The 12,914-nt window shown below is 35.9% G+C and overlaps 2 protein-coding genes across 2 annotated transcripts; both read left to right on the top strand.

Annotated features, from left to right (window-relative positions):
- Positions 1-169: 169 nt before the first annotated feature.
- On the top strand, positions 170-2,745 carry LOC18051398 (triacylglycerol lipase 2). The gene is made up of 10 exons (XM_006447604.2): positions 170-221; positions 773-900; positions 987-1,097; positions 1,199-1,339; positions 1,417-1,527; positions 1,617-1,760; positions 1,840-1,880; positions 1,999-2,078; positions 2,174-2,269; positions 2,351-2,745. The coding sequence occupies exons 1-10, from the start codon at positions 170-172 to the stop codon at positions 2,668-2,670; spliced, it is 1,224 nt and encodes a 407-aa protein (XP_006447667.2). The 3' UTR covers positions 2,671-2,745.
- Positions 2,746-3,131: 386 nt separating this feature from the next.
- Positions 3,132-6,088, top strand: LOC18051399 (triacylglycerol lipase 2). Its single transcript, XM_024191383.1, has 9 exons — positions 3,132-3,528; positions 3,626-3,733; positions 3,826-3,966; positions 4,068-4,181; positions 4,265-4,408; positions 4,522-4,562; positions 4,640-4,719; positions 4,803-4,898; positions 4,991-6,088. The coding sequence occupies exons 1-9, from the start codon at positions 3,343-3,345 to the stop codon at positions 5,314-5,316; spliced, it is 1,236 nt and encodes a 411-aa protein (XP_024047151.1). The 5' UTR covers positions 3,132-3,342; the 3' UTR covers positions 5,317-6,088.
- Positions 6,089-12,914: the final 6,826 nt, after the last annotated feature.

Here is a 12,914-nt window from a genome sequence, read left to right on the forward strand (position 1 = left end):
TGTTACTGTCCTATAATTGTACTGTGGTTAGTTAATAAATTGGTTTCCATGCATGCATAACATCGCCGCTTATATGATAAGCATGTCCTTGTGCTGCATATTGTTTGTAACTGCTGTGCTTCAGCTTACCTTTCTCTAATTAATGTATCAAAGTGAACCCATTCTATAAATGGTGTTACAAATGAACAGAAACCAACAATTCTCAGTAGGTAATTCCAAAGGTGAGTAGATTGAATTCTTGTAAGCCCCATAAATTGCTGCTCTCATGGTAAGAGAAGAAAAAATGATTTTAAATTAGTCAATTTATGAACAGAAAAGGACATGGGTTCTTAGTTTTTCACACGCCTCTATTGGAGCTATATGTGCAGCTCTTAGTGATGAGACAAAAGAGATTTGTCGAAGCATGGCAATTTCTTACTGCCCATGTTTTGGCTTAGATATTTGCCACATTTTACTTGATCACTCTTTGCAATGAAAAGCAAACCTAGGAAAATTTTGTACAACTGTGGAATCCTGGCTAGCGATGAAATATAAATTAAATCATCTAGGTCCCACTAGATACCTTATTTAAACCTGATGGCGAAGAATGTTCAATACATTTTCATGTGAATACTCATTTTTGTTTTTATTTGGCATTTTGCTATTATTAAAAAAAAAAAATTTGCTGTATCATTGGAAGTTGTAGAGACAGCAGGAAACATGAAAACAAAAAAATTGAAGACGGCCAACGGTTTAATGTCTATAATTGTGTTGGTTCTTTTCTGTGGGTCAGCCGTTGGATTGAGACCAAAGTTGTTTTCAGCCAAAGGTCACAAGGCTGCTTTAGCCCCAGCAGCCAGTGATGATGGTATTTGTGCATCAGTGGTAGAGGCACAAAATTATGTTTGTGAAGAACATAAGGTAACATACCCAAAATTCATCACAATTACAAAGTTCTTAAGGTTAAGGCATACCACTAATTATCAAGGGTAATGAAATTATAACAGGTTACTACAAAAGATGGTTATATCCTCAGCATGCAGAGAATTCCAGTGGGACGATCAGGCGGTGAACCAGGAAATAGGCTACCGGTTTTCTTACAACATGGGCTCTTAATGGTTAATAATTCTTTTCTGCATTGTCGCTGGCTTTATATATTACAAGTAGTTGAAATTTTTTGATAATATCATGGATGTAACAAGCTATTGATCCATGGCAGGATGCAGTAACATGGCTGCTATTACCTCCAGAGCAATCATTGGCATTCTTGTTGGCTGATAATGGATATGATGTGTGGCTTGCCAACACGCGTGGAACCAAATATAGCCGTGGCCACGTGTCACTCAGTCCTGATGACTCAGTATGCTGCTTGGCTTGAACTGTGTCTTAATTTCCATCTTTGTGATTTTTATTTCTATAAGTTTTGACGTGTTTTAGGCTTTCTGGGATTGGACGTGGGATGAATTAGTAGCCTACGATCTTCCTGCTACATTACAACATGTGCATGATCAAACCGGACAGAAACCACACTATGTTGGGCATTCACTGGTGATTTTCACAATTTTGTAGTTTCACTTGTTTTTGAATTCTGTTAACAAACAATAGAGACAAAGCTAATTTCTGAAATCGTTTTGTAGGGAACTCTGATTGCTTTGGCTTCATTTTCTAAGGATCAGCCGGTGAACAAGTTAAGGTCAGCTGCCTTGCTTAGTCCAATTGCCTATGTTGGACAAATGACCTCACCACTTGCCAAAAATGCTGCCGATAACTTTCTAGCTGAGGTGAATACTAATCTTTTTTTTTTAAATCTACATTAATTCAACAGAAATTCCTGATAATCTGTATATCTTCTTTTCACAGGCATTATATTGGTTAGGCCTTGATGAATTTGATCCAAGAGGGTATATAATTAATTCTCCTTGTTTTTTCCCGTATCAAGCATGACTTTATCTAAATTTTCTGAGATCAACATTATCTCACTTCTCTTAATTTTTTGAATTTCTTCCTCTGCTTCAACAGGGAGGCTGTAGTCAAACTTCTTAAAAACATTTGCCAAAAACCTGGAGTTGATTGTACCAACTTATTGAACTCTTTCACAGGTAGTATATATGTGCCCTAATCTGTTAATAATCCCCCAAATCTTGAAGGATTATTCTTTAATTACTTAGTTGAAATGTTTTGTAACTACTTATAGGCCAAAACTGCTGCCTAAACTCTTCGATAGTAGATGTATTTCTAGAACACGAGCCTCAGGCAACTTCAACTAAGAACATGATCCACGTAGCTCAAAGTAAGTCTTAATATTATGATTAGAAGCTATGAATTGAAGGAGCATAAGTATTCTACTTTCAAGACTGACAATTTTGGATAGTGATTAGAGAAGGAACCATTGCAATGTACGATTACAACAATAAAGAAGAGAACAAGAAACACTATGGGCAGCCGAATCCGCCTCTATACAACATGACAAGCATTCCGCATGATCTTCCTCTCTTTCTCAGTTACGGAGGAGCCGACGCTCTTTCGGATGTCAATGATGTGAAACTGCTGCTGGAGAGCCTCAACGATCATGAGGGAGATAAGCTTGTAGTTCAGTACAGACAGGATTATGCTCATGCAGACTATGTTATGGGTGAAAATGCTGGGCAAGTTCTGTATGAGCCTCTCATGGCTTTCTTTAAGCTACAATGAAAATGTAAATGAGACAACTCACAGAAAGACAAAGAGAGAGAGTCTGCTCGAATCATTTGCGTTGGTTCTCTAAAGATGTACCCTTTTTTTATTAAATGACTTTTATGTTAATGCAAATATCACTTAATTGTATATTTCACATTCTATTTGGTTATTGAACATCATTAATCTCATTTGATTATAGCAGAACCAACATTGTTTAGAGTCCCTTTATTCCATATTAAAATAATTTTAGTTAAGCAGATATCATGAGATTATAATCAAATTATTTAATGCAGGTAACGAAGATGTTGCCTCATGAACATGCCTCAATTCACTTCTTTGTTTCTAGTTGACCAAGCATCCCTATCACAAGTCCTTATCAAACCGGTTTATTTTCAAATTTCAATGCAATTTACTCGCACTTTGTTTTAAAACATGACACGACCTTTCTATTAGCTTTATCTGCATTAGCCTTTCTTGTCGTCTGCACCAACATTTCGTTATTAATTATCTAACTTCATACGTTTACGTTTCTCTTCAATGCATCAAATTTGCCTCCAGGGAATTCTTAAAGAACTGAAAAATCGTGGCAGAAACGAAATGTTATAGTGCCATAGTTGATTGTGAAATATGTCAACTATAAAAATGAGGGAAGATTTTGAGTTGTTGCAGCCGTTAATAACTTAAAAAATGTTAAACTCTTTAATCTCTTTATGTTTTGTGACTCTATTCTGTGTATCAGCAGCTGCAGCATCAAGAACAAAGATATATTCAATCAATGGTCATGAGGGAAAGTTTGTATCTTCCCCACCTGCTGCTGATGGTATTTGCAGATCAATGGTGCAATCACAAGGCTACATCTGCCATGAACATACGGTACCACACTCGGATCAGTGTTTCAATATTTTGTTCAATTCAATCAAGTTTCTGAGATTAATAGTGATATGAGTAAAAACCTCTGATGGGTTTGTAGGTAACAACACAAGATGGTTACATTCTTAGCATGCAGAGGATGCCAAAAGCACGGTCTGGCAAGCCAGCTGACATGCCCCCAGTTTTGCTACAACATGGACTTTTGATGGTTAGTAGTAACAAATTAAAAAATTCATATTTTATAACCTGCGAATATCTGCACATCAGATGAAACGATATTAAATCTATTTGTGGTGGCAGGATGGGATAACATGGCTTTTAAATTCACCAAATGAATCTTTGGCATTCATCTTGGCAGAAAAGGGCTATGACGTGTGGATTGCCAACACTCGTGGCACTAAATACAGTCTCGGACACACATCACTTAGTCCTAATGATCCGGTTCTCAATATGCTTTTTCCATATGATTTACTGTCATACTCTATTAGCTGATCCTTAAAATGTATTCCACTAAAATTTTTGCCTTTGTAAACTTTTTGCAGGCTTACTGGGAATGGACATGGGATGAATTAATGGCCTATGATGTAACAGCTTCGGTCAAATTTGTGCATGATCAGACAGGGCAGCAGAAACTACACTATGTTGGGCATTCCTTGGTGAATATTTCTGCTCTGTTGCTTTGGCTATCTTTTCGTGAACTAGCATCTGGGCAATTGTAAATCCGAAACTGCTTTTGTAGGGAACTTTAGTTGCTTTTGCTGCTTTTTCACAAGATAAACTGGTAAGTATGATAAGATCAGCTGCTTTGCTCAGCCCGATTGCTTATCTGGGTCAGATGCCGTCACAGCTTGCAAGAAGTGCTGTTGATGCATTTCTAGCTGAAGTAAGACTGATTTATTGGTCTCAATTGTTCAATTGTGACTCCTAAATTTCATTAATGCAAAATTAGCTGACAATATTCTCTATATTTTCTTGGTTCCTCATTGTGTTCAACAGGACATTTACTGGTTAGGTCTCCATGAATTTGCTCCTAGAGGGTAAGAAAACAACTAAAGAACTTAATTATCATCATGGACATGCTATCATTAATATATTTTCTTTAATGAGAGAACAGGGGTGCTGTAGCCAAACTTCTGGAAGATATTTGCCAAAAGCCAGGCAATAACTGCTCTAACTTGATGAGTTCTTTCACAGGTATTCAATCTTGACGTCGTAGGCTTGCTCATTAGAATCTTGTATATTTCCTAAATTGAGAACAAAATTGTTTCTATTTCCAGGCCAGAATTGCTGCTTAAATTCGTCAAGGACTGATATTTTTCTTGAACATGAACCTCAATCTACGGCGACAAAGAACATGATCCATCTGGCTCAAAGTATGCGTTTCTCTAATTGCTGAGCCAATAACAAATCTCAAACTAACAAGACTTGACTACAATTAATTTCACTGGTTTTGGTTTTTGGACAGTGGCTAGAAAGGGCACCATAGCAATGTATGATTATGGCAATGAAGATGACAACATGAATCATTACGGACAGCCTACACCTCCTGTGTACAACATGACAAAAATTCCAAAAGACCTACCTCTTTTCCTCAGCTATGGAGGAAAGGACTTGCTTTCTGATGTAAAAGATGTGAAGCATTTGCTAGGTAACCTCAAAGATCATGACAGTGACAAATTGGTGGTTCAAAACATAAAGGACTACGCTCATGCAGATTTTGTTTTTGGCATTCAAGCTAATCGAGATGTATATGATCCTATGATGGCCTTTTTCAGGCTTCACCAAAGATAACTATCTGTTTTTGACCTACAGAAAAATTGGCAAATGATCCTTTTTCTTGTCTGACTCAAAAACATATTCCCATCTTTTCTCTGCTATGAGAATTACATATTCTTTGCTTGACACACAAGACAGTTAAGACTTAAATGTGACGGGCCACAAGGGTAATCGTGTAGGTTGAGCATGCAATTCAAATGCCACTCAAAAGTTTAATATATGATAACTGAGCAACTACAAATGATCTTGATCTGGGCAAACTCTAGTGAAATTGATGAGTTTTGCTGTTCGTCAGCAAGTTATAAAAACGTAAAAATTCCATCATGATCAACATCTAATTATCTCACTTACATATAAATGTTTGGCCTTAGGGTGAAGTAATTCTGAGCTGCAATGTAACCTGCCGTGAATGGATCATCATCATAGTCTCTGCGTCGGCGATCTTTTTCTTTTCTCCCTGCTGATTGCAGGAAGAGATCCTCACAATGAACAGCACAAGGAGTAGGAGATACAGGGCTTGCTTTATCCGAACTCGAAAACTTCAACATCTTCTTCAACAGCTTCTTCAACTTCTTACCGTATCTCATTACTAGCCTCTCCATTTTGCTTTCATTTATTATGATGTTGTTCTGATATCATACCCACACGCAAGATAATAAGAATGTGATGCAGTTACAAAAAGAAGAGCTGGCTTGCACACGAATTGAATGTGAACATTTTGGTGGGTTTTGGCTTATTTCATGGAGCTTGTTTTGAATTTTCAGCTAGCAAAACCAAAACGAATGGGAGAAGCCATCATGTGTCATGGCTCTTGTCATTTTATTGCCTTTACGCAGCCTTAGTTTAAGATGATGTTGCGCATGAGTTAGTTTAAGATGATGTTGCGCATGAGTTTGTTAGAGGAAAGGTGAGCGACATTTTTGGTCGTATATATATTATCATTGAGAAGCAGAAACTGAGGCACGAAGCTTTGGATAACTCAAGACACCAAATGCAAGAAACTAGTCTCTGTTTCTTCATTGAAATATTAATACATGTCGAGACTAGAATGGTACCAAACTTGCAGTAAAATATTAATTTGCATTTCGTAAATGGTTCAGAAATACTGGGTGAGATTTGTTAGTAAAATTAAAATCAGCGCCCAAAATTTGCAAGTACACTTGAAACATGGATCAAATGAGAACCGAGCAAGTTGAGTGAACATCTGTGGCTAATTTTTCCCATGGCTTTTGATGGATTCAAGAATTGTCCACAATATCATGTCTTCTCTCACGTTGGTTGAAATTGTCTCAAGAATGATTATTAGAAACCACCAAATGAAGAAAATGAATTAGCCTACCAATTTATCCATACGATTCTTATTATGGATATTAAACTTAAAATAATGGGTTTAATTACGGAAGCATCTCATGAAAAATATACTTTTATAAATGATTGGTTTCATTAGGAAACAATATATTGTATAAGCTAAAATATTATGACACAATAACGTATATTTTGTGGGTAATTTGGTAAGGATAACATAGATAAATTAATCTTATATTCAGACAGTTTTTTTATGCAATTATTATTTTAAAAGGTAGTAAGGTGGGCAAAGCACAAAATTAAATTTTTAACTTCCTAACTCCTCCTAAATTCGAATTCAGGCGTCAAGTCAGGTAAATCTACTTGAAAAACACTCTAGTAGGCTCTTACAAAATTTGTTAAGCGCCAATTTGGTAATGTTATAACTTTTTAAATAATTGTTGTTAACTATGTTATAGAAATAATTAATTGTAAAGAGAATTAATTAAACATTTGGTAAAATTTACCTGTAAAAGTGTTATAAATTTTAAAAACAATCGTATATGTTTAATAAGTCTTAATGTTGAATTGTTGTAAGAATATAAAATAATAAAATGAATATAATGTTGAATAAATTTTATTTACACATTTATAAACTTGTATATATAATTTTTTTATTGTGTATATACTAAAATTGATAACTAAAATAAAATTTTCTAATTTACTAATTTTATTTTCTTATTTTTTATAATTTTATTTTCTTACTTTTTATGTTGTAATAATAATAATAATAATAATAATAATAATAATAATAATAATAATAATAATCTCTTTAATTTTAATAATTTTATTTTCTAATTGAATAAGGATAATTTTAGATTTTTATAATAAATTTGAGGATATATGTGGAATTATATTAGATATAAAATTAATTCTCCAAATTTAATTTTAAAAAGCCAGTTTGAAAAGTTACTCCTCTCGTACTTTTTAAAATTTTATGTGAAATGAGTTGATTTTGATAAAGAGTGGGACTATTGGCACCCCTCCAAATACCTCTTAAAACACCTTTAATTATTTTACAATTTTAACCTTTATTAAAATTACATGATAGGACAATTCTAATTAAAACCCTACTCAAAATTCAAATAATTTATTCCTTAAAAAATCTAACATTATAGAAATTAAAAAAGTTGTTTTTTCCTCTAATTTTTGGGTGAAGAATTTACCATTGGTGATTGCAATGGAGAGAAGAAAATCGTTTGTTTTTTCTTTTGAATGGAAGAAATCCTATTGTTGAAATGAGGTTAAATAATAAAAACAAACAAAAATTAATGAGGTTTACACTAATATGTTTTAATTAAGGTATTTTTGTTATTGATGGAGGTGTTAAAAGAATTTTATAATTTTTTAAAATACTTTAATGGGGTTAATTAAGAAAATAGGTGTTAAGAGATATTTATAGGGGTGACAATAGTCGCACTATTTGACAAAAACGATTTGTTAAAAAAAATTATCAAACTCTAAATTTAACTTTTAATTTTTTAAAATTACTCTTGAACCTCTAAAAAAAATCCAAAACAAACTGAAAATAGCTTTAATAGTTAAGAGACGAAGAGATTTAAGTCACAAAGAAAATTACAAAAGATAATTGATTTTTTTTTTTTTTTGGGAGAAGAAGCAAATTCATTCAACCAACAAGTTAAGCAAATACATGATTTCTGAAGGGTACGATCCTACCCAAACAATAGATTCACTTCTTTCTAATTCTAGTTTAGCTAAAGAATGAGCAATAACATTACAAGATCTTGAAGTATGCTGGACTTTAACTGCATGAAAATCCTTCCTTTTGCTTTGCACTTCTGCAATCATCCACTGGATCTCTATTCTGCTACTCTTTATGTTGTTAACCAAATCAATTACATCTTGAGAGTCTGATTCAACTAGAATGTTTGACAATCCTGCATGCTTAGCTACATCTAGACCCCAACTCACGGCTTTTGCTTCTGCAAAGGCTACATCACCATGAAGCTTTGTGGCCTTTATGGCTGCTGCCACAAAGTTACTATTGTTATCTCTTATAACAGCTCCCATGCCTGCACACTGACCTTCAAAATTTATGGCTGCAACCACATTAATTTTGCACTAATCAATTAGAGGGGGGGCTCCAGCACATTTGAACCTTCTCTTTCTGACTAGCCTTATCCTTATTTGTTGGCTCCCTGATTCTTCTAAACTCCTCCACTATTGCTTCAGCTTTTGCCATTAGAACACGGGGGCCTTCTCTCTTTCCCTTGAATAACACTTGATTTCGAGCACTCTAAGCTACCAAAAAAGAGCCACAACCAACTCAGTTTCAGCCTTGCCTATTCTTCTCTTCAGTTCTTGAATCACCTCAAAAATGTCTTGAGCTACAGTGCTTCGAATTTCTGCTGCCACTCGAGAGATTTTCCAGATTTTGCAGGCTGACTTGCACTCTACCAATGCATGGAAAGTGTTCTCCATGAAACTTCCACATATTTGATGGAGAGGATGGGTTAAAACTTTCCTTTTCCATAAATTCTCAGTTATCGGGAGGAGATTTTTTGCTGCTCACCAAGTAAAAATTTTGATTTTCTCTGGCAACGACAGAGTCCAGATGAGAGACCATGGACTTACTCTTTGGTTTAAGCAGCCTGGGGAGTCTTCTAGCTTCACCTTCAAGGCTATTTGGTACCCACTTTTGACATTATAGTCCTTTTTTTTTATCATAGTGCCATAAAACTTGATCTTCTATTGGTTTGCTAAAAAGTGAAATTCTTGTGATCATGTCCGCATCTTCTTTCATAAAGTGTTGGTATACCAACGCCACCTTCCACTGATTATCATCATCTATAAGCTCTGAGATAGTAGCTTCAATTGGCAAAGATGGAAGGGAAATTGGTTTAAAGGACGTTGGCCTCGGCATCCAGTTTCCTTTGTAAATTTGCACCTGATCACCCATACCAATCCTTCATCTAATCCACTTATTGATTACTTATCTCCCCTATAAAATGCTTCTCCAGATGAATGGCGGTTTGGATCCTAGTTTTGCATTAAGAAAGTGACTCTTCCGAAAATAACTCGCTTGTAACCCCTTGGCCACTAAAGAGTTAGGGAACTGCAAGATTTTCCAGCTTTGCTTTGCCACAAAGGCCTGGTTAAAACTTGCAAAGTCTCGAAATCCTAAACCTCATCTTTGTTTTGCATGGCTCATGCTCTCCCATTTTGCCCAACGAATACTCCTCTTGTCTGTGTTACTACTCCACCAAAACCTAGCTATAATTCTTTGGGTATCCTCACAAATACTAAGAGGAAGCTTAAACACACTCATAGGATAGGCTGGAACAGCCTGCGCTACTGCCTTAATTAGCACCTCATTTCCCCCACTGGAGAAGAATTTATATTACCAACCTGAGATTTTGCTTATCACTCTCAGCTTTATATCATTGAAGAATCTTATCTTTTTCCTCCTCACCATTGATGCAAGCTTCAAGTACTTCTCATGTCTGGAGACTACATTTAAATGGAAGATGTTTTATAGTGTTACGATACTTCATCTGCCCGTGCTGCTACTAAAAAACATTGAGAATTTGTTGTAGTTGAATAACTGGTCTGATGCAGCTATATAACAGTAAAAAATCTACTTAAGATGTTGGCAATCTTTAACTGAGGCTCTTGTGAAAACAAGACTATCATCAGTGAACAAGAGGTGGGAGATGTTGATATTGTTGCCGAACTTTAAACCATGAATCAATCATTTTCCTTCTGCTCGTTGCAGCATAACAGAGAATACCTCTGCACACATAATGAACAAATAATGGGAGAGGGGACAGCCTTGTCTTAGGCCTCTCAGAGGATAGATTAAGCCTTTTGTTGTGCCATTGATGATGACTGAAAAAAAAAGGTTGTTGTGATACACCACATAATTAGATCTACCCACGATTGAGCAAATCCTAGTTTAAGCATAGTTTGCTTAAAAAACAACCACTCCACTCTATTATAGGCCTTACTTATATCAAACTTTAGAGCTACAAGACCATTTCTCTTCCTTTTACTGTGCTTAATCTTATGTAAACATTCATAACCTACATTGATACTATTAATTATGAGTCTATTTGGGATAAAGACGATTTGAGTTAGAGAGATAACTTAGTGAAGTATATGCTTAAGCCTATTTGCAATAGCTTTAGCTACAATTTGATAAATTACATTAAACAAACTTATAGGCCTAAAATCAATCATCTTTCTAGGCTTCATGATCTTCGGAATTAGAGCAATGTATGTGTAATTAAGAGGAGTTATTGTACCTTACTCATTTAGAATGTGAAGACATGTAGCCACCAATCCAGCCTTTACCATTTTCCAGTGCTTTTGGTAAAAAACAGCTAGAAAGCCATCAGGTTCTGGAGCTTTGGTACCACACATTTGTGATAAAGCTTTAAAGATCTCCTCTTCTGTAAAAGGTTGCTACAGCTGATTGTTCATCTCATCAGTGACTCTTAGAGTTACATTTTCTAGGGTTGTATCCAACTGCTTCTGATATGGCCTGGTTGTTAAGAACAAGTTGGCAAAGTACTCACAGAATTCTCTTTCTACCTCCTCATCCTTTTCTGTCCAGTTCCCTTTGCTGTTTTCAATGCCTCAAATCTTGTTCTTCCTCTTCCGAAATGAGGCTTTTGTGTGAAAATATTTCGTGTTCTTATCCCATTCTTTTAGCCAATCTGCACGGGATCTCTACTTCCAATAAATTTCTTCATCTGTCAAAATGTTCTGAATTTGTCTTTTCACTCTCTTTATCTCCTCTCCACTGCTGTAGTGTTCCCCACTGAATCTCAGCTCCTTGAGTCTATCCACTAACTCATCAATCTTCTTTTTCCTCCCTTCAAATTCCACTCTGCTCCAGCCTTTCAATTCAGCCATCCACTCTCTTTGAATTATGTCTTTACATGCCTGATAAGTGCTCCACATATCTTCGTAGTGCACTCGTGAAGCACTTTGTTTAGTATACCTTAGGCCACTGCCTTGTTCAATTACCTCCATTAGCACAAGGCAGTGGTTTGAGGTCCATGTTTCCAAATTAAGAGCAGCACAGTCATCATAAACCTCTCTTCACTCTTTGTTACACAAAAATCTGTCTAATCTTTCTTCGACAAAGTCGGGACCAAACCTACCTTTGCCCCAAGTAAATGGATAGCCTTTACATCCCAAATAAATCAAATTACAATCTTACAATGCCTCTCTGAAATCACTAATCATATTTGGGTTTCTATCCTTACCACATGTCTTCTCTCTAGGGTGTAGAATTTCATTAAAATCACCAAAACAAATCCATGGAGTATCAAACAAACCTGCTAATCTTCTCAACATTGTCAATGTGTTTCTTTTGCCCCATTTTTAGATGCCCATAAATTCCTGTGCATCTCATCCAGCTCCCATTGCCATTTTGAACCCTGGCATTAATGTGATGGTTGCTATATGAAGTAATGCTCACGTTAACATTATTGTTCCAAACCAAAGCCAATCCACTTCCCATCCCATTTTTGTTCACTGCCAAACAACTTTCTATTCTTAGATTTCTACTCACATTTGACATTTGCATATGTGTTAGCTTTGTTTCGCATAGAAACACAATTTGCGACCTATGTTGCTGGAGAATTCTTTGCAAGGTTAGGAATGTTCGGGAATTCCCCAAACCTCGGACATTTCAGTTGAGAAATTTCATGACTGTTGACGGGGCTGGCCACCAGCCTCTGCCAATATATATGTGATAACAGGCATTGACACCTCCATATCTTCTGCAGCCATTAATTCTCATGTTAGCAGGAGTTTTGCTGAAGGTGGGTGGTGCTGATCTTGTCTTTGTATTTGTTTAACGGGGCTAACAACTTTGCTTCTTTTATGGTTTGGGCTCATTCCCATTGATGCACAGTGCGACCTTTTGGTTAGATATGTTCTCTGTTTACTTTCTCCTTCTCATTTTGTTATCGGGCCAGATGTTTCCAATTCTTTTTATTGCGCTTTAATTGGGTTGAGTTTGAGCCATCATCTACACCTTCTTCTTCTTCTTCTCCACTACCTTTGGCCTTAGCTTGTTGGTCAAATCCTACATCAATTGATGTTTCCTTAATGGTAAATTTTTCACATTCTCTCTCTTTTTCATGAGTTTTTCCCGCTTTATTGCTTATCTTCCTAGGGGTTTTCTCATTGTCAAAGGCCAATGGTTACTTGTTGCAGTCTATCATCTGCTCTCTTGACTTATGCCAGCTAGGCATTAATTACATATCACCTACTTCCTCTACGTTGCTCCCTCG

This window comes from Citrus clementina, unplaced genomic scaffold, assembly GCF_000493195.1.
Source record: "Citrus clementina cultivar Clemenules unplaced genomic scaffold, Citrus_clementina_v1.0 scaffold_2, whole genome shotgun sequence".
NCBI lineage: Eukaryota > Viridiplantae > Streptophyta > Magnoliopsida > Sapindales > Rutaceae > Citrus > Citrus x clementina.

Bases quoted from the DNA above. Each gene is read 5' to 3' on its own strand.
- LOC18051399 (XM_024191383.1), top strand. From the start codon at position 3,343: ATGTTAAACTCTTTAATCTCTTTATGTTTTGTGACTCTATTCTGTGTA. The intron at 3,967-4,067 runs GTTCTCAATATG...AACTTTTTGCAG, and splicing joins CACTTAGTCCTAATGATCCG to GCTTACTGGGAATGGACATG. The intron at 4,899-4,990 runs GTATGCGTTTCT...GTTTTTGGACAG, and splicing joins CATGATCCATCTGGCTCAAA to TGGCTAGAAAGGGCACCATA.
- LOC18051398 (XM_006447604.2), top strand. From the start codon at position 170: ATGGTGTTACAAATGAACAGAAACCAACAATTCTCAGTAGGTAATTCC. The intron at 1,528-1,616 runs GTGATTTTCACA...ATCGTTTTGTAG, and splicing joins ACTATGTTGGGCATTCACTG to GGAACTCTGATTGCTTTGGC. The intron at 2,079-2,173 runs GTAGTATATATG...AACTACTTATAG, and splicing joins CTTATTGAACTCTTTCACAG to GCCAAAACTGCTGCCTAAAC.